Source organism: Puma concolor, chromosome A2 (genome assembly GCF_028749965.1).
Source record: "Puma concolor isolate L17-30 chromosome A2, mPumCon1.1.hap2, whole genome shotgun sequence".
Classification (NCBI taxonomy): Eukaryota; Metazoa; Chordata; class Mammalia; order Carnivora; family Felidae; genus Puma; species Puma concolor.
The window spans coordinates 76,332,246-76,353,824 of record NC_141668.1 but is presented as its reverse complement, the minus strand read 5'-3'; the positions used below and the strand labels follow the sequence as shown (position 1 = coordinate 76,353,824).

At 38.3% G+C, this 21,579-nt stretch overlaps 1 protein-coding gene and 1 long non-coding RNA gene across 7 annotated transcripts in view; one reads left to right on the top strand and one right to left on the bottom strand.

Moving 5' to 3' along the window:
• LOC147583275 (uncharacterized) overlaps positions 1-21,579 on the bottom strand; it is an 83,843-nt gene that overhangs the window by 41,674 nt on the left and 20,590 nt on the right. For both annotated transcript variants that reach the window (XR_015247743.1, XR_015247741.1), the window contains one exon: positions 11,153-11,315. This is a non-coding gene — a long non-coding RNA (uncharacterized LOC147583275). The remainder of the gene's footprint in view (positions 1-11,152; positions 11,316-21,579) is intronic.
• On the top strand, positions 434-21,578 carry STEAP2 (STEAP2 metalloreductase). 5 transcript variants are annotated; one of them, XM_086696555.1, is made up of 6 exons: positions 434-1,077; positions 4,656-4,841; positions 7,708-8,232; positions 11,483-12,010; positions 14,394-14,558; positions 16,510-21,578. In XM_086696555.1, exons 3-6 carry the CDS (start codon positions 7,741-7,743, stop codon positions 16,795-16,797), a joined length of 1,473 nt encoding a protein of 490 aa, XP_086552681.1. In that variant the 5' UTR covers positions 434-1,077; positions 4,656-4,841; positions 7,708-7,740; the 3' UTR covers positions 16,798-21,578. The 5 variants fall into 5 exon arrangements, with proteins under 5 accessions (XP_086552681.1, XP_086552690.1, XP_086552674.1 ...); XM_086696564.1 differs by having other exon boundaries at positions 4,653-4,841; XM_086696548.1 differs by having other exon boundaries at positions 2,903-4,841.

Below are 21,579 nucleotides of genomic sequence, written 5' to 3'. Positions count from 1 at the left end.
TGCAGGGAGAAAATTTACAGAATCCCAAAGCCAAAAGAGTCCTTACAGCTCAGAGATTCCCTGGGCATTCAAGGCCATTGAGGCCCCAAGAGTTAAGTGGCTTTCCTAGGAACACAGTTCTCCTGACTCCCTGTCTAACCCCTCTGTTCCCCAACTCCACAGCTAGCTCGGCACCAGCTACAGTAAAGGTCAAAGTCAACAGACTAATCTGCATTCCGCAGGCTGTGAGGATCCTTCTATCTGAGGGAGTTTTTAAATATGGTTCATGAAAGGGCATTTCTAAACATTTTATTACAAGGACACAATCCAGACAAAAGACGGTTTGGGTGGGTAAAGGTGAGGGAAGGAACACGCAGAGGAAATAAAGCGGTTTCTTGGAGACTTGTCAGGAACTGAGTATGGAAGAGGGAACGGGGAGGGGGTGGTGCACGGCGTAATAAAAAGCAAAGTCTAGAGTGGAAAGGAGACTACGCAGCACAAAAGCAGTGGAGTAGAAAAGTGGGCTTGATTTTTCTAGAGCTATTTCTAAAGGAATCGAGGGGGAGCCTTGCGGAGACTGAGGGCAGGGTGGGGGCCGCAGGCGAGAGGCAGATACTCAGCAGCTCCCAGTCCAGGGGATACTCAAAGCTGGAACGAGGCAGCCGGGCTCCCCGCGGCACTGCTTGCCTGGGTCGGCGCTCTCTCTCCGTCCTCCCCAGCTCTCTCCGCGCCCTCTCCTGACCCCGCCGAGCTCCCCGACTCCTTCAGACGCCGCACGGCTCCACACCTCCGCCCGCCGGGCCCTCCAGTTCGCGTTCCCGGCCCGCTCAGCGCCCTCCCCGCGCGCAGCCCCTAGCGGCGCGTCACTGCGAGGCCGGCCTCTGCGCGCCTCCCTCGTCCTCCTCCTCTCCGGCAATACGCGATCCAGCTCGGGGAGGCGGGGAAGCCGCCGGAGCGCGACTGCCGCGGCAGCCACCCTGCAGCCGCCGGTCGGAGGCGCGGTCCCTAGGCCCTAGAGCGCGGACGAGCCCCTGGGGTGTCGGCGCCTTGTCCGCAGAGCTGCCAGGCTCGTCCCTGCCCGGCGCGGGAGGCGCAGAGGTGAGCGGGTCGGGTAGGAGCGCGAGACCAGGTGGTGGCGGCGGAGTTGAGGGTCAAGATGCAGTCGGCGCCACGCGCTGCGTCCGTCCTCCCCGGATTCCGCGCCCTCTGCGGGCGTCAGTCCTGATCTCTTGGCATCTCGAGGTCAGGAGTGGGAAGGGTGGAGAAGGGTGTCTGTTCCACCTATTCCGCCCTCTACTCCTCTTGGTCTTCCACGAGCTCCCAGAAAGTCCTGAGGTTGGGCCCAGGAGAAAGGCCAGGAGAGACATCGTCCCAGGTAGGATGTGCCCCAAAGGGAAAGGACGGGCAGGTTACCTTAGCCTTCCTGATCGTCTACCTACCACTTTGGGTTCATGTAGCGCATCGCACTGAGTATCACGCGGCGCTGCTTTGCGAAAAAGTATTTCTAGTAGTCATTCTGTTTATTAGCCAATTATGCATCCGTGGGGTGTTTAGGCCATTATGTGTTAGGAGGTAATTGGCTGCTTCTTTGAGTGTCCTAAATCGTCTTTCAGCCTTGTGTTCAGCCTCAGCCAAAACTTGTTGAAAATTATGCCCTAAAAATCTTGCTCTTAAAATAGAGCAGAGAGATAAAGAGAATTTTGTCCAGAGATTTCCATTTATTATCTTCCCCACCCCTTGGAGAAGGATTGGTGTCAGTTTTTACTCCTCAGGCAGTTCATTTTTTAGATGGAAAAACTTATTCCGAGCCATGGTTATTATCACTCATCACTGCGGGTGAAATTGGGAGAAGCAGAATTTGAATTTGAACTCCTGCCTCTTCCCCCACCCTCAAGACTGATTAGATTGAGTCCTGGTAGCAGCTCCACTACTGGGAACCCTGAAAATTCTCTCCAAACCACCTCCTCCACCCCATCTCACGCAACTCCACCCCCACACAACACTCTTACCACCTTTATTATTTCTTTGTTGTGCTGATCTGCTGTATTTATTTTTTCTTTCAGGAAGTGTTTTTTGTTTTGTTTTGTTTTGTTTTACTCAGCATTTCCCCCTCTGTTGTTTCATAGATTAAAAGCTATTTACAGAAGAAAAATACCCATCCTAGATATTTTGCAGGGTATTTAGAAATGGTTTGCAATTTCTTTTTCTTAGTCAGTCTTTCAGAGGGGGTAAGAGGTTGAGACACTTTTATAAACAATGATAAATTGAGCTAATTGTGCAAAAAGGGAACGAAAAACTGTATTCAAGTCACTTTTTATTTTACTGGAGACATGGAAAATAATACTTGTAATGAATGAGCATAATTATATTTTAATACTGAAAAAGCACAGATGAAGGCAACTACATTTTTAAAGAAAGGATAATAAGGTGAGAAAGAGGGTACACCAGTTTGAAAGACTAGGACTGAGGTTTCAATAAAGGACACAATCAGGACAATCAACATCAGGATGTTTTTTCTGTGTTCAGCCAGTGACCATGACACTGGCATATCACTTACCCACTTGGGGCTACCATGTCTTGATCAGCAAAGAGAGGGATCTTACCTATAGACTTTTTACATCTCTTAAGGTCCTCACGTTTTTTTTTTTTTTAACGTTTATTCATTTTTGAGAGACAGAGACAGACTGTGAGTGGGGGAGGGGCAGAGAGAGAGGGAGACACAGAATCTGAAGCAGGTTCCAGGCTTTGAGCTGTCAGCACAGAGCCTGACGCAGGGCTCGAACTCACGGACCGCGAGATCATGACCTGAGCTGAAGTCAGACACTTAACCGACTGAGCCACCCAGGTGCCTCTGGACCTCACATTTTTTTTTTTGATACATTCAACAAGATTATTTATTGCATTCTTTTTTTTTTTTTTTAAGTGGTCTCCATGCCCAGCATGGAGCCCAACACAGGGCTTGAACCTATGACCCTGAGACCAAGGCCTGAGCTGAGATCAAGAGCCAGATGCTTAACTGACTGAGCCACCCAGGTGCCCCAAGAATATTTATTGCATTCTTATTTACAGAACAGATTCAGGTACCACTTCCTGGTTCATGGACTATCATCTTGTTGTCCTCATATGGCAGAAGGAGAGAAAGAGTTTTCTGAGGTCTATTTTATAAGGACATTAATTCCATTCAAGAGGGTTCTACCCTCATGACCTAATCACCTTATAAAATCCAGACCATCTGATACCTTCCCATTGTTAGCATTTCAACATAAGAATTTGGGCGGGGAGGGATACAAACATTTAGTCCTTAACAAGAGTTAATCTTTTTAAGCAAGTGACAATAATTATATCCTTTGGAATTTAGGATGGGTAAAGAGAAACCAGGAGGAGGTCGAAGGAGAGTGATAAAACAGTGGGTCAATGCATCAGATTTCTTCTGCTGTCTAGAATTATCACTTTGAATATTTGACTAGGATTTTTGGAAGGCTCAGAAAATGAGTGACTGAGTGGGGTGGAGGCAGAGATTCATTATTTTTGATGAATAAGTGACAGAAACAAGAGGCCATGAGGTTGAATGGTTTATCCATTTGAAAGATGACATACTGGAGAAGGATGACCACTGTTGGTGTAGAGAGGAAGACTGTGTATGTATTGGGGGCCAAAGGCACTAGTGATAAAGAATAAGCTAGAAGTCAGTAGATAAAAGCAGTGCTTATAAGAAAGTTTTATGAGGTGCCATGAGCCTCAGTGGAGCCGAGTGTTTGCAGGAGAGAAGAAAGGTTCAGATGTGGCCTTGCAAAGTCAAAAATACACCTACATCATGGCCCTGGGGGATTACATTTTCTTGGTAGCATATCTAAATCATCAGGTTGTGAATGTTATCAAGATATCTGAGGTCAGCCTTTTCAGAGTTACTGTCATCAATAATGAATGCCCTAGATGTTTATATGTGAAACAAATTAGGTTCTATTTATGTAGCATAACAGCTGCCATTCAGCCAGAGGAATGTCAAGGAAACTCTTCTAAACAAAATCTTAGGAGGGAGGCCACATAGCTGAGTATAATCCAATTCTTTTACCTTGATGGTAAATACACCTCAAGTATTAAATGCAAACAGCAAGTTGAATGGCCATTCAAGAAAAACTGTGACCTTGAAATTTCAAGGAACCCACCCATGTGCTACTTACATCACACTTAAATCTAGCTCATAAAGTTGAAGTGTCACAGTGTGAAATATAAAGTAGTGATATAACTATTATTATATAGCCTTAAGACTTGGAGACAAAAGGATTTTAGTATTGGACTGCAGGAGTCAAGTACAACCTCATTGTTTTCCATTTAACAAAGGAAACTGAGACTCAGGAAACAAGGTGATTTCGGAGGCCTCAGCCTGTCTTTTCTCCTCAACACCACACAAACAAAACTTTCCATAAATGACATAGTCTTCTCAATTCTTTGATCTGAGAAGGTAGAGAGACTCCAGGACCTTGCTAATCAAATTATAGCCCATGAACTACAAGGACCAGGGCCATCACCCAGGAGCTTGGGAGAAACACAGAATCTTGAGCCTCACACCAGACCTAGTGCATTTTAACAAGATCTCAGGTGATCATATTCACATTAAAGTTTGATAGACATTATTCCAGAGCAAGTCAGTAACTCCCATTTGCTCCAATCAGCAGAACCCCTGATGCCTGGAGAGTTGAGGAGTCCCTTTGCAGACAGAAAGAAAAGATACCATCACTGACCATTCCAAATGTTGAATGTGATGAAACAACAGGAACAAAGTATGCCAGGCAGTGGGATGACACAGTTTAAAGAGCAGTACTGCCCTTTCCAGAAAGTGGAAAAAGGGAAATTGCAAAATAGTGAGTGGACCTTCTGATTCTGCTCCTGCCCAAGAAGGCGAGGGGAAAGGACAGCGTGCATTTCCTCAGCTTCCTCTGCTCCAGAGGGCAACCGTTACTCTCTTGCTAGTGTTACTTTTCATTATTACGAACAACAGTGTAAAAACGAGCATAATTGAGGATCAAAAAGCCACATTTGTTCTTTCTAAATACCAAATTTAAGTATTAGTTTCAATCCTAAATCTTTTAGTAGTGTTGTTTTCGAGCGTGGCTGCATTTAATTAAAACACTTGATGATCTCCAGAAACAAAGAAACAAACAAATCCTGATGCCCAAGCTGGACTGCAGACCAGTTAAACAAAAATGGGTGGAGTGGTGAAGGTGACTGGGTATCGCTGGGTTTGAAAGCTCCTCAGGTCATGTCAGTGTGCAGCAAGAGCTGAGAACCACTGCTTTAGCAGGCCATTCTCCCTTGTGGGAAGAAGCAGCTCTGAGATTGGAATTCTGCATCTTCATTTACTCAAGTGCTGGGATCCCCTACTACTCCCATAGCACCAAGCAGAGTCAGCAAACCTCAGGTCACGCCAGTGGGGCAGTTTTCATATTTAGGAGATGCCACAATCTCTACTCAGAAGAACTCAGGACTGGGAAACAGGACACTTGGGTTCCTATGTGTGAGTCTAATAACTCTTTCCCCCTTAGGTAACATATACGATTAGGGTCAAGTTGGCCAGTTCACCTTGCATTGTTGAATGAAATGACCATTGATTTAATTATATCTGTTTTTTTTAACTGCTCTCGATTCCCAAGATAGCCCATGATTTCTCCAAGAGGACGTTGATGTTTTGTATTACTCTGGTGCCTCTGACCTCTGCCTGGCCTTCTGAGTGTATGGGAAGCAGATAATTACCACCCCCTTCTATCTTGAAAAGTGTGAAAGGAAACGTGTAATAGATTCAAAAATAGGGAGTTTTCTCCCTTCCCAGGATCTGAGTTAGACATTAAGATCACTAGCTAATGCTGAGGAGCAAACCACGGCCAGAGAAGGAGAATATACTACTCTGTGGTTGAGCACAACCATAACTAACTGTTCCATGTCACCCCCCACTCAAAGAAAAAGCCCTCTCTTAAATTCTTGACATGCACCAAAGTGACAACATGCCTTAGCTGGACTGCATGGGTTCTAATCGTGGCTCCCTGACTTTCTCACCTTTCACCTTGGACAAATTAGTCATCTACTGCATGTCTGGTGCCTCCTGTTCACAGTGGGCATGGCAACATTAGCACCTGTCTCACAGAGTGGTTGCAGGGTTCGGTCAGTGAATAAAAAAAAGCACAGTTGGCAGATAGAATGTGTTATGTGAGTATTAGGCAATATTATTATAACTTACAGGTTTTTTGAGTCATTGTGATCCATTTCTAGGGTAAGAAGTTGAGTTTTTCTGGCTTTCTTCTACATTTCAAATGTCATTTAATTAAAACCCCAAAAACATGTTTTTTGAAGCATTCTACCTGTTCCTGTAAAATCCATTAAATCCTCTGTGGTGCTTACATCTGCTGTAAGCATAAAAGACATTGCGCAATGGGGATGGAGTGGAAGAGTGTTTTTTGTTCAGATCCAGCAGTGACACTGATTCATGGCCATCTGATGTGTCTTCTTGAGCAAGTCATTATGTTACTCACTTAAGTAAAAAAGAATTTGATAAATTTTTTCAGGGAAAATAAACGGCATCCTATTCTGTGAAGCCAACAAATAAAAGGGGAAGAAAAAGATTTCATAAGTATTGTGTAATTTAAGGCCATAAACACATTACTAACCCCGTTTTCATTGGAAAGCTGTCTTTCTCAGTAAAGTATAGGATATAGGGTGAATGACAGAAGTCAGTGGAATCCTTTGTTATATTTTAAAGCCTGTTTTTCTTTAACTCTTATTTAAATGCAGGGGCTCATTTTTTATTAGCTGATTTATCTCTCATTTTTTTTTTCTTTCTTTTTTTTTTTTTTAATTTTTTTTTTCAACGTTTTTTTATTTATTTTTTTTGGGACAGAGAGAGACAGAGCGTGAACGGGGGAGGGGCAGAGAGAGAGGGAGACACAGAATCGGAAACATGCTCCAGGCTCTGAGCCATCAGCCCAGAGCCCGACGCGGGGCTCGAACCCACGGACCGCGAGATCGTGACCTGGCTGAAGTCGGACGCTTAACCGACTGCGCCACCCAGGCGCCCCTGATTTATCTCTCATTTAAGAATAAAGTCACTCATTAGCTGTGGAGGTGTATAGGATCATTGATTGACTCCATCCTAAATGATTCTAGCCAGTTTTAGTTTAAATAGTTTTTTGTTTTTTGTGGCTTTTTTGTCTTCTGTTGTCATGTGAGCTGTCACATGCCAGCACGGTCCCCTCTACCTCTAGTGGCATTTCTGATTGGTTCCCTCTGATCTGTTGCCAAACTGGGGAATCAGACTTGTTAGAACCATGTTTCTAGGTGAAAACTTCAGTCTGGTTCCTTTTGTGCCATGGTGTCTTGCTGCTCAACGAGGGGTCAGCAGACCAGCAGTATCAGCATCACCTTGTTAGAAATGGAGAATCTTGGGCCTCACTCCAGACCTACTGAGTCAGAATCTGCATTTTAATAAGATTCTTGGGTGATTCATGTGTCCATTAAAAATTTAGAAGCCACACTTTAGCATATCAACTTTGTGACAGTTCATTTTTCTACTTTGACATCCTTTTTTAGCTTACAAATTGTGTCTTGCTGGGTTCTAGGTTTTATACACCTTGCCAAAATATTTCACCTCTAGAAATGAGAGGTAGTATTTTAATGTCTAGAAGTGTTTGAATGTTTGGTCATAAGTAATTGATGAAGATTTTATTTTCTCTCCCCTAGGATATCTCTGGTGATCTTGAAAGAGCCTCTATCATGGAATCGATCTCTATGATGGGAAGCCCTAAGAACCTTAGCGAAACTTTTTTGCCTAATGGCATCAATGGTATCAAAGATGCAAGGAAGGTCACCGTGGGTGTCATTGGAAGTGGGGATTTTGCCAAATCGCTGACGATTCGACTTATTAGATGTGGCTATCATGTGGTTATAGGAAGTAGAAATCCTAAGTTTGCTTCCGAATTTTTTCCTCATGTGGTAGATGTCACTCATCATGAAGATGCTCTGACAAAAACAAATATAATATTTATTGCTATACATAGAGAACATTACACCTCCCTGTGGGACCTGAGACATCTGCTTGTGGGTAAAATCCTGATTGATGTGAGCAATAACATGAGGATAAACCAATATCCAGAATCCAACGCTGAATATTTGGCTTCATTATTCCCAGATTCCCTGATTGTCAAAGGCTTTAATGTTGTCTCAGCTTGGGCACTTCAGTTAGGACCTAAGGATGCCAGCCGGCAGGTATGTGTTTTTTGTGTTTTTTTTTAATTTGTTTTTAAATTTTCTTTTCTTTGTTTTAATTATTGAAGTATAGTTGACATACAGTGTTCTGTTAGTTTCAGGTGTACAACATGGTGATCTGACAATTCAGTACATTACTCAGTGCTCACCACGAGAAGTGCAGTCACCATCTGTCACCACATATTAGTACAATACTATCGACTATGTTCCCTATCTCTACTTTCATCTCCATGACTTACTTATTCTATAACTAGAAGTTTGTACCTCCTAATCCCTAATTTAAGTGGTGAAAAAAAAGTCATACTTCTAAAAAGCAAATTCTGACTCTCCAAGGATTACCATTTTGAAAACTGTATAGGAGCATCTGAAAAATCGTGTCCTGACCTTGTAAGGGTACATTTCTACCCCTATAAAATAATGTGGAAAGCTAAGAAAATTATTTGGATTTTCCTGTCACTTGACTTTTCCTGTCACCAGCTAATTCAGGGAAAGGCAAAGTTGGCTGATGAATAATGGGCCACATTGCCTTGAGTCTCTCCTGGCTTCCACAAAAACAGAAACAATAACAAACATATCTTTTTTCTTCCTCTATCTCCCAAACTTTCTTCCTCCCTTCTCCTTCCTGGCAGCTGTTTGATAACAGGATTCCATCTGCATATGAAACACTATTTAGTAGGATCCTCAAGAAGAATTCTTTAGTAGTACCTTTTTACTTTACATAGATTCTTCATAGAATTTAAAATAGTGCAGCCCATTTTATTTAAAGTGTAAATTTTAATCTGTGTGGAGAGGCAGGCTGGATTTCTTAGGTTCTTTTTTAGTATATGGGTTCTATCTAGTTCAACTTGAGAATAAAGCAGATGGGGAGCTCCATCAATGCCTATATGGAATGAGAACCTTTAGAAGTAAACGTGTAAAATAGTGCACCTTAAAAATCTTTTAAAGGTGTAGTCATGCATCATAGTTAAGCATGGTGGTAAAAGACTTTTATTATTTTTGTCGATAAAGACAGTTTATGCCTTAGATTAAATGCCTTAAGAAATAAATTCAAGTATTATACCACTGCATGCATATCCAGTCATGATAACCATTCACTTTCAGGTCTTTGATTTGGAAGAGTTGGAAAAGATTATATACTTTCCAGCTTTCCAAAGGTCATTTCTAAATCCTTTTTTCTTTTGTATATCTATCAAAGTTTAGGAATGGATACATACCAAATTTAAATTTGTTTAAATTTAAACCTAAATTTAATCCTTTGCCCATAATTGTGATAATTGTTATTTATTCATTTATTTTGAGAGAGAGACAGAGAGAGCAAGCAGGGGAGGAGCAGAGAGAGAGGAGGAGCAGAGAGGCTCTGTCAGCACAGAGCCCAGTGTGGGGCTTGAATTCATGAACTGTGAGATCATGACCTGAGCTGAAATCAAGAGTCGGATGTTTAACCAACTGAGCCACCCAGGCACCCCTTGATAATTTTAATTCATTAACAACAACTGTGGAACAAATAATTAAATTTAAAGTGAGTTACAGAAATAGTTTTGTTTGTATTTCTTGGCCCTCTGCCTTTATTACAAAAGTTGGATTTATATGTTTAGGTTTATAAATTAAATAAATTTTAAATTTATTTAAATTTAAATAAATGTTATAGTTTATAGGTTATATCTATAATTAAATTTTATTACTTTAGGGTTTTTTAACAAGAAGTAAAAAAAAAAAAAGTCACCATTGTCAAAACTGTCATAAATTACCTTAGAATGCTTTTCCTTATTTCTTTGGAATATGTATTCTTCCCCACTCCATTTTAGAAATTTGTGAACATTTGTATAATAGTATAGAGTCTGTTACTCCTCTGGTTAATGTTAAGTAGAATTAACAATTGGAAGAGCTCTACATTATTAGCATAATGCAAATTTTAGCATGCAAATATTTTAGTGTGGTCTGTTCCAGAGACCTTATATAAACATCTTCAGGGATATATTTAGGAATTTGTTTTCCCCAAACATTACCCAGAGATTTTATAGCAATATTTTTCTAGCCCTGAGTAAGATGACCTCCCCGTAAGTTATACTGGCTCACTTCAGCAGTGAATTGGTGACAATTCACAAATACTTGTTGAATTCTCAATTACAGTAATTTATCTAAGAGGTTTGTGTAGTTTGAAAGTCCACCTTCACCCCCCACCCATCATGTCATTATATTATACAGAGGTAACATCTTAGTGTTAGAAAATGGCAGTTGCTTTACTATTTAAATTAACTAAACCTTATAATACCATTTTTCCCCCATATAGGTATAGTATCACTATTTATAGATGAAAGAATTTCATATTCTGACCAGTGAAATAATATAATAATAATAATAACTTGAGATTCATGGTTCTTCAGATACTTGGTCAATCAGTTTCTAAACCAAAGATAAATTTTATAAATAGTACGTCATTGTGACATAAGTTAGAGATTTTTTTTTTTTAATTTTTTTTTAACGTTTATTTATTTTTGAGACAGAGAGAGACAGAGCATGAACGGGGGAGGGGCAGAGAGAGAGGGAGACACAGAATCGGAAACAGGCTCCAGGCTCTGAGCCATCAGCCCAGAGCCCGACGCGGGGCTGGAACTCACGGACCACGAGATCGTGACCTGAGCTGAAGTCGGATGCTTAACCGACTGCGCCACCCAGGCGCACCAAGTTAGAGATTTTAATTGCAAATTCAACCACCCAGAGTTCATGCCCATCTTCTCTCTTGCTGAATATCTATAAAGGACAGTACTTGTAATCCCTCTACTAGAGAGAATCACTACAGTCCTAGAACTGAATATTGTCCTCGAAAGTCCAGGAAGCCAACCCCACCCTGATACCTGTGAGAGTGAGAGCTGGAGTGGGCAGGAGAGGGCCAGCAGCCCAAACTCCACCTCAACCTTACCGTGCCACTGCTGCCGAAACACGTGGTCTAGAAACCTTTCTTTCCTCCTGGCTTTCTTCCCATGAGGACTTCCCAATCCCAGGCTCTAGCAGGATTGTTCTGCATTTTATTTTCAGGTCATCACAGGTAGCAAGGACTTTGTTGTTTCTATGACAGTTTTAACCTATTAATAAATAGACAAATATGTTAATAAATGCTTTACCTCCTTAACTTTTTGCATCCCTCAAGGTCGTCACAAATGACGTTCCATGGGTGAAGTGGAGCATGTGATCGTCACTGTCACCATTTTTACAAACAATAGTAATGATGAGTCTTTTGTTTTTGCCGCAGGTCTATATATGCAGCAACAATATTCAAGCTCGACAACAGGTTATTGAACTTGCCCGTCAGCTGAATTTCATTCCTGTTGACTTGGGATCATTATCATCAGCCAGGGAGATTGAAAATTTACCCCTGCGACTATTTACTCTCTGGAGAGGGCCAGTGGTGGTAGCCATAAGTCTAGCCACGTTTTTCTTTCTTTATTCCTTTGTCAGAGATGTGATACACCCATATGCTAGAAACCAGCAGAGTGACTTTTACAAGATTCCTATTGAGATTGTAAATAAAACCTTGCCCATAGTTGCCATTACTTTGCTGTCCCTGGTATACCTAGCAGGTCTCCTGGCAGCTGCGTATCAGCTTTATTACGGCACCAAATATAGGAAATTTCCACCTTGGTTGGAGACCTGGTTACAGTGTAGAAAACAGCTTGGATTACTAAGTTTTTTCTTCGCTTCGGTCCACGTTGCCTACAGCCTCTGCTTACCAATGAGAAGGTCAGAGAGATACTTGTTTCTCAACATGGCTTATCAGCAGGTATGGAATGTGCTCGTTATTTACTGGATACTAGTAAAATACCTTATCAGTATATCTGTAAAATGTAATTTTAAAGCAGTGTGAGCTTTTACACATCTTGTAATAGAAATTGTGGTATATTTAGGGAGGGGAAAGAATTATTCTTCACACAGTGTTTCTGTTTAAGAATTACGTGGCTGATCCAAAATCATTTAGGATAAAAACTGCTACTATACCTTTCTTTGAAGAGTAAGAACAGAAATAAAGGATTCAATTCTTCCATTTTTTTTTTGATGTTATGATTGCAGTGATTGTTTTCAGCATTAAACATGAGTTAATGTTTTATGATTGGCCATGTTCCATGGAACAATGAGGCATCTCTCAGTAAACATATGCGACAAAATTACAACTAGTGAAAATACAAAACAGAATAGGAAGCCAAGATCAGGAGACATACATTTGTAAGGCTTTTGATATCAAAAAAGCTGAAAAGATACTTTGGTGAAGCTTTAGTTACTCAGGTGAACCTTTATAGCACTTAGCTCTTCAAGAAAATCTCAGGGAAAGCTTCATGGAAGGAGCTTAATGATGGAGCAAGTATGATTTTCCTCAATAATTCCCACTGAGCAAATGTAACGTAAAGGGTTTCACTGAAGTTATCTGCTGTAGCATTTACCTGTGACAGCCAAGGACACTGCACCAAAACAAATGTGAGCTTTTGCGTTTTATAAGGAACCAAGGCATCATGATCCAGCTTTGTAGCACTAGATACTTAGGCCTGTTTCAACAATTCCAACCTAAAGTTATTTGAAAAAAATTTGGTAAATTGATGTTCTTGAAGCCATTGTCTCTGTAAAAATACCCCTTCCCCTAACTGAATGCTAAGGCTTTGCTATCTGCTGCACCAGCTCCCTCACTGGTTGTTAAGTTGTTTGCTCAGATCTCACCTCCTCAGGGACTCTGAGCCTGGACACCCTTTTAAATTCTGCTATGCGCTTCTGATTCAACCCCTAGACTCTTGCTCCTCCCTCCAGTCCCTCCTCCTCTGCTCTGCCTTCACTCTTTTCAATAGCATTTATCACCTCCTAATACACTTTATGTTTTCCTTGTTGATTATATTTACTGTTGTCTGCCTCCTCTTATCAGAACATTATTTCATGAGGGGAGGGACCTTTGTCCATTTTGTTCACTGATAGATGCCTAATGCCTAGAACTGTGCCTGGCACATAGTAAGGCACTCCCAAAGTGTATTTGTGGGATGAATGAATGAACCAGGAGGCCAGGTAGATCCAGGTTGTAAGCTGTAGGTATGTCCTACCGAGGTATGTCCTTGTTCTGTATTGTTGTATAGATGTCAAAAAAGGTATCAAACAAGAGCCTTTTTCCACAGAGGAGCTCTGTGGCTTTCTTCGGGATGTTGGTATGATTGTTCCAGGGACCTCATGCTCAGAACTAGCTTTTCTTTTTTTATTTCAAGTTTGTTTGGTTAACTGGAACTGGACAAAGTTAAACTGTTTTAAGTTAGAGTCTGTTATCCATAAACAGATTTTATTTAAAATAAAGCTTTAGCCCAAGGAGTCCAACCCTTGATGTATACTCTAATCATATTGTTTACATGTAAATAAACCTTTTTTTAAGTAAATAGACAATTCTAAAAGTAATCCCTGTGCAGAATACCACATATTCAGAGTTAATCAAGTCTGACTTGATTATATATGTATTACCAATGTAAGGGAAAGACATTTGGAAAAGTACTATATCCGAGTGAGGCAATTGAATAGTTGGAAAAGTATATTGATGAGGCAATTCAAGAGAATAAATATTTGCGTTCGGTATGATTTTATCCATAGGGAAATCTCAGCTTCCTGAAGAAAAGAAGTTAAGAAAAAAGAGATAAATTAACATATAAATATTCTTCATGTGAGAGAGGAAGATGGAGGCATAATTTAGAAATTCTCTTCCTGAGTTCTGAGTTGATCTAAGACCAGAATGTATCCAAAATATTTAACCGAGTTTAAACCAACTTGGAGAAGTCCCTCAAAACTAATTGTAACTGCCAGTACGTTTTTTATGTCACCTTGGAACCAACCACTTGGCATTCATGGTCTTGGGACTTCAGGCCAGGAATGGTGGTGAATTATAATGCAGATGGTAGATTTACTCACCCCCTTACACACATGCAAGGAAAGAGAGAATCTTAGTCCTCCTTTTATTTAACTCCCTCTTCTCTTTTCCCCACACCTGGAACAATAACATCCACTAATAGGTTCTCCATCATAGTCTTAAATTGAAATAATGCAACTTGAATATATCCATATATGATGTATTCTCATGCCAAGAGTGAACTGTGCTGAATCAGTTAATGTTCTGCCAAATAAAAGAAATTCACATTTGCTCTCATTAGGTTCATGCAAATATCGAGAACTCTTGGAATGAGGAAGAAGTTTGGAGGATTGAAATGTATATCTCCTTTGGCATAATGAGCCTTGGCTTACTCTCCCTCCTGGCAGTCACCTCTATCCCTTCAGTGAGCAATGCTTTAAACTGGAGGGAATTCAGTTTTATTCAGGTATGTGGGTTGAGGGATTGGGCGGCATAGAATTTAAGTGTTAAATACAGTTTAATTTTAAATATGCTTCTTATAAAAGAGTGCCTTTGGGGCTGCATTTATACATCTAGCTCAAGGAACAAAAACTGCTGGAAGCCAGCTTAGGACCATTTGGGTTTAGTAAGTAAAAGACCAGTACAGGATTCTACTAGAAGACTCTGATAGCACTGCTTACTATGTTACGGGTTAAGGTTATTTTAAAAAGAAAAAAAATGAAAGTGGGGATGGGTAAGCTTAGATCAAGTTTAGTGCCAAAAGTCAGTTTGTTATTAGACCAATGAGTGAATAATTATTTTACATTTTGAGCCACCTTGATCTTTCTAGAAAAATCTCATTAATTTGAATTCAAGTTGGGGAGAAGGTGAGTCTGAATATTGTAAAAGAAAGGTGTGTGTATACACACAAACACAAGCAGTGGCAAATTAGGTAACTGGGCTGCTGGGTTATGACAAGCAACCAGCCTTATGGATCTTGTTAGTATATGTATTTAATATATGAGTTGTATATATGTGTATATGAGTACATATAAAGGGTTTTCAAAGTAGCCCTGTGTTCTTTAATAAACAATTCACCTTCTCCAGTAATGGTTATTTAATAAATTTGCCTATTTTTAAAACATGTAATTCAAACTTAGACCCTACCTATATTATCACAAAGTCAGGACTGGTTGTATCCAAATGGTTTATAGCACAATATGTGGATGACTGTCATTGGGTAGTACACTAAATTTTGTTTTGTTTTGTTTTTGCCTATTTGCTCAATTCATCTAAAGAACTCATTTAAGTTAAGGGCATATCCCTGTCTAAATTAACTTTTCCTTTTTGAAGGCAAGAAAATGTGAAAACTTTTCCCATTGTTAGCTTAATCACATCTGAAAAGAGATAGAAGGCCCTCTGATAAAGGTTGTTAGACGGATGCAAATTATCATTAAATAGAGATGAGTAACTGCCAAACAGGACAATTTTCTGCTAGTTGATCCTTTCCCAGTGAAGTTAGACATTACATCGTTATACTGATGTAATGTTACACAGACCATTTTGTCAAAGTAAGCAATCAAACATAATAATTTAGGGAACCCAGAATGCTGGCCTTTTAGATTTCCACCTATAAACTAACAGAAGTACTCTTAATATAAATTTCATCTAATGTGGTCAATAAAGCCACATGTATGAAATGCTATTCATATTATGTACTAATACTATAATATTTTTCATGTTCAATATTTACATGTTTACTTTCAACTAGTATATTTATGTGAGGCAGGGTGTGGGGGGGAGTGTATATGAATGAGAATGCCCTTCAGCATTCACACACACACATACATACATAATATTTTTTTAATACACACAACTCGTGGAAATGTGGATAACCTTCATAAAGAAGTTTGGCAGTTTTCATCAGTATCCTTAAGGAAAACCCAGATGTTTTCACCAGCAATCCCACTATTAGAAACAAGTTATAAGAAAATAAACCAAGATATAGAGAAGGGCTTATAGTTGAGGAAAGTTGGAAACAGAGTAAATGATCTGTTGGAAATAGAGTAAGTAAGTAAACAAAAAAGGAATGGTCAAGTAAATTGTAACACATCCATTCAGTGGGATATTACATAACATTAGGGTCAATTTTTTCATATTTAATGACATGAGAAAGTTCTTGATATAAAATAATCACAGTATCAAGCTATATGCAGTACGGTCTTATTTGTATAAGATGTGCAAATATATAAATAAATATATATGAAATATATGAAGATATTAAAATTCTTTAATTCAGGAGAGAACAAAGAGTAGCTCAATAATTTAAGATAAAATAGTTTTAGCACACTATAAACATGGGTGTAGCTGGATAGGTTAATTTATGAGTTTGAATAACTTCTTATACTTTGTTTCTTTTTCTTCCTCCTCTACCCAAGTCTACGCTTGGATACGTTGCTCTGCTCATAAGTACTTTCCATGTTTTAATTTACGGATGGAAACGAGCTTTTGAAGAAGAGTACTACAGGTTTTATACACCACCAAACTTTGTTCTTGCTCTTGTTTTGCCCTCAGTTGTAATTCTGGGTAAGATCATTTTACTCCTTCCATGCATAAGCCGAAAGCTAAAGAGAATTAAAAAAGGTTGGGAAAAGAGCCAATTTCTGGAAGAAGGTATTGGAGGAGCAGTTCCTCATCTCTCACCAGAGAGGGTTACAGTAATGTGATGATAAATGGTGCTCATTGATGCCATATAGAATTCTGCTCATGCCATTATTTTTATGACTTCCTTTATGTTCATTTGCAAGTGCATTGTCAAACTGACATGGGCTGAAATCCTTACAGTAAGATCTCAATCAAATTAGTGGCAGAACTTTCTTAAAATTAATTTTCACAGAGATCAATTTTGGCAATATGAATTTTTGTGGTCAACTTATATGTTTTGTTTTACACAACCATAACACTCTTGTTATTTTAATAAACTGTATTCCATAATCAGGCAAAAATATTTATGGCGAATAATATAGATATAACCTAATGTTAAAAAAACTTTACAAACCAGCAGAATTTTAAGTGTTAATATAATTGAATGGATGCATTTTTTTTCCCTGAAGCTTACTTAAGGTTTTAATTGTCATCCAGCTTAAGAAATAGAAACACATAATCATACATTAACTTTAAGAAAGGACATGTGACATTAGCATCTAGGTAAGGGTGAATGGTAACATTCCTATATTTTTCTCATAAGATAGGGTTTGAAGAATGTAATTAATTGTATGAACCAGTGTGCTTTGTGAACAAACACAAATTAAAAAAAACAAATTGAATCTGACGTATTTGAAATGCAAAGGAGACATGAAATACATACTGATAATATGTACCTTATGAAAGATTTCATTCCTTATCTTTTTACAGAGCAGTTTCATTTGCATATTAATATGTTGATTTGGGAGAAGACCGTGATATTTGGCTTCCAAAACTGATTTTTCTACTATAGTACCAATCCAGGGAATCTTACAGTTGTTTCTAGTGACAGGGAGGGTATTAAGTTTATACACAAGGGGTTGTTTGTCAGCTGATCTATGTTTTTGTACATTAGCCAGTCCCCACTCTCTCTGGTATATGATTTTACTGATGTTCACTGAGGGATTATAATATGCCAGGCACTGTTCTAAGCACTTTACTCGTACTGTCCCATCTAATATTTACAACTCCATGACAGAGGTTGTTATATCCTCATTTTACATAGGAGAAAACAGAAGGACAGAAAAGCAATTTGCCCAAGGTCACACAGTTAGTAAGAGCCAGAGCCAGCATTTAATATGTAGACAGTCATATTTCCGAGGCTACGGTTTTAACCACTAAGCTAATGGCCCCTGCTCCATCCTTATGCATTCATTACCAACATGATGCCAATCTAGATGCTTCCTCTTTTGTCAGTAAAGGCACTGACATTCTTCACAGTGTGTTGTGGGTATCAAAAATATATGAAAATATTACAGTCACAAATTTATTATTGATTGTGGGATAATCTACAGTTCCTCACCTTGCAAGAGGCTCTTGCTTGGGACCTGACCCTGGAGACCTATGGCAGTCCATATGACCCTATGCAGTGAGGGACTCCAGCAGGGTAGGACCATAGCAGTTTTAACGAATGGCTAAGGACCTGCAGAATCTTAAAAGTCCCTGAAGAGTTGGTCATCCCTTTTTTCTCTCCCTGAGAAGTCCTCCTGCCTGTTCAACCATTCATGAGGGAGCAGTTTGGAAGCATGAAGGATATTAAGAAAAGTGGTTAATTATAAATCTACTCTAGAGACATATAATCATACAAATTATTCATAAAAATTTTCAGTGCTGACACTCCACATTAAAATTGCATTTTGTTCAAACTTTGATTAGAATGCCCTACATTTTTTTCATTTGTTCCTTCCTTATTAAAATAGAAAACTGCAGATAAGATACAATTATATGCATTATGTAATTATATATCCTGAAATTATAACATTTCTAAACTTATACCCACTGAAGTACTACTGAATGCTACTGCCAAAATAAAAATTCTATTTAGTGGAGGCTACCTTTCCCATCATTGGCTCTTTCCCTCCTACTGCACCCTGTCGATTGGTAAATCACTCATGATTCTCTGGTGTTCTCTTCTTGGTGAATTTTAGTATCTTGTACTTCTTAATTGAGCTCTCCCTTTTTAAAATTTTAATTCTATTTTTTCCCTCTTCATAATCACTTCCTTGCTAGTTTTTAGTAGGAACTACCTTGGGTGATAACTTTTAAAGGGAAACACCCATACACTGTTGTAGCACACTAGTGAAATTAATAGCATATTTTCAATTTGTTCCTCAAGTTACCCTCTGTCAAGACCATTGCTTTCACCATTTAATGTGAAAATACAATGAGACATTTTTAAAAGCTATATGACTATTGAATTATATTGTTGCATGTGTATATTAAGTAGCCAATAATATAACACTATTACAGATAAATGGGGCCTTTGAAAATGTGAAAAAACAAACTTTATGAAAATGTATATAGTATATAACTTTTGTTTCAAATGATAAATTCTTCTTTTTCAGTACTACAAAGATGAAATAATTTTGAAGTTTTAGAATAAATGTAATATATGCATTCTAATTCTAATTCTAAATGTTTAAAAACCTTTCTAATACTGCAAAAATATTGACTTTTAATTTATTTATTTAATTGACTCTTAATTGCTTTATTTTACCATTTTCTACCTGATTTTTTTTTCTTAATCATTATTTCTCATAATCACTTTTTTTTTTTTTTAATCATTACTCTGGCCTCAGAAGTAGAACTGAATTCTGCTCTTGCTAGATGTGAGAAAGTGGTAGGAACTTTAGTAGGGGTTTGTATTTTGAGAAGTGCCCCTGAGAAAATTATAAGAATGTAGAAAATATACCCAGTCTTAATCCTATGCAAAAAAACTAAGTAAGTTTTTTCCTAACAGGGAAGTAATCACGGGCTGAATCATGCTACTTAGCTTTTGTGTGCAGATTTCATATGTCTCCTCTATGAAGAATATTTAAAATCATGTTTAAATAAGAATATATTCATGCTAACGTATATTTTTCAAAGCACATATGGAAATTTAGCCCAGATTGTCTACAAATAGAGATTTTTATTTAAATTTTAAAATATTTTAAGGTATGAAGAAATTATATTTATAGGTATTTATGAGATAATTATTTTCTGCTACATACAGTATTGGCTAGTGAACTCCGTTTTAAACTATCTGATTAATTTCTTGTAAATTAGCATAATCTTGACTTGATTAAGGAATTTTACTTTCAACATTAATTTGATAATAGCAATTTAAGATATATTCATACTTTCAAATTATGAAAATTACTTGTGTAAAAGGGCTTCAAGAATATCATATCTGATTTTTGTATTGTTTATCTCTTACATAATATGATAAAATTTTAATTCTTTTTAATTGCCTTTTGCCATTAAACTATTTCATAATAAATTCTGTACAAAGAGTTTTTCCCCCAAATAGAGGTTTATTTGTGAAATGTAAAGGTTTCTTATGTGATATTTTAAATAAAGTACCATAAATGTAACTCATAAGTATTTCTTTAGGAATATTATAAACACTGAACCTGTGTCAGCCTAGAGAGTCTCTGTTTTGAAATAAGTATTCAAATAGCCTAAAATGTGGTGTTGAAATTATTTTGTGAATTTTTGCCTAAAGCATTGCTACATGTGCTCATGCCTTGATCCAGTGTTAACATTTCTATTTGTGATGTGTCATCATGAAAATGAGATGCTCTACCCTTAATTGTTTATAAGTGAGTAAAAAAAATATTCTGTGGATATCCAGTATATGTAATTGCTCTAAATGAACATGTACTGATTTTAGTGGAAACACAGTCTGTTCTTACCTTTGAATATTGGATTTTATAGGAATGAATGGGTTCTTTAATTTTTTTAATGCAAGAAAATTATAAAGTGCTAATAATCACAGATTCTGTCCATATGATACCAAAAACAGTATTTTGGTTAGTTCAGCCTAACACACAAACATACCGACATTTTTTTAACTTTCCAAATCACTGGCTTTCTATCATGCAGTCATACACAATTAGAGCAGACTATACATATAGGACTCTCCCCATGGCTGGACAGGCTAAATTAAATCACTAAGACAGGTGCTTTTTTATGACTTCAAATTGTCAACTTCAATCTTAATTCTCTTAAGATTTTCCTTGAAGGTCTTTCATAGCTTTGCAGACATTCAGCCTACACAGGGCCTGGAAGTTGTCTCCCAATGTCTGGTTACCCTACTTCTTTAAAAGCTGCTGTCCATCACATTACTCAACTGCCCTGGCAGTTGGGTGTAACAATGAGACTGAGAGTTGGTCAGTGAGATGTAGGGGCACTGTGGTTGACTTCCTGGAAGTCTCTTCAAAGAAAAGCAGCACGTGTTCTTTATCTTATTCCTCCATCTTGCTGCTGTAATTGTGGATACAATAGGAGACCTGGCAAAAGTCTAAGAGGACCAAGGCCACACCCTAAGGAAAGCCTATTAGAAACTAAAAAGATCTTGACAACTTCTACTTCACTATTTGACTCCCTCTGCCTGTATTTAACTCACTGTGCATTTGGGTTTCTTTATATGAAGTCAGACTAATCCATTCTGGTCTTTTGTTCTTTGTCATGATTCTATTTAACACTGAATGAACTAGACTGCAATAATTCTTATCTTTAAAAGTTTTTCAAGGATAATGTGCAATTCAAATTGGAATTGATTTTCCATTGTTAATTAATGATACTCATTTTCTTGCCTTTGATCTTTCATTTGATATTTTGTATCTGCTTGGAAAATATTGTTTTCTTTATAACTGTGTAATAGCTATTTGCTAAAACTCTGTAACAGCCAAAATATCGCTATCAAATTACATGCCATTTTTTATATCATTCTCATAGATCTGCCTTATGAGCATCTAAATAAAAAGTATTATTTAATGTGT

What these genes read in the sequence shown, in the direction of transcription:
- STEAP2 (XM_025929733.2), top strand. Translation starts at nt 7,741, where the DNA reads ATGGAATCGATCTCTATGATGGGAAGCCCTAAGAACCTTAGCGAAACT. An exon ending in CTAAGGATGCCAGCCGGCAG is followed by an intron (nt 8,233 to 11,482) that starts GTATGTGTTTTT and finishes TTTTTGCCGCAG; the next exon opens with GTCTATATATGCAGCAACAA. An exon ending in GGGAATTCAGTTTTATTCAG is followed by an intron (nt 14,559 to 16,509) that starts GTATGTGGGTTG and finishes CCTCTACCCAAG; the next exon opens with TCTACGCTTGGATACGTTGC.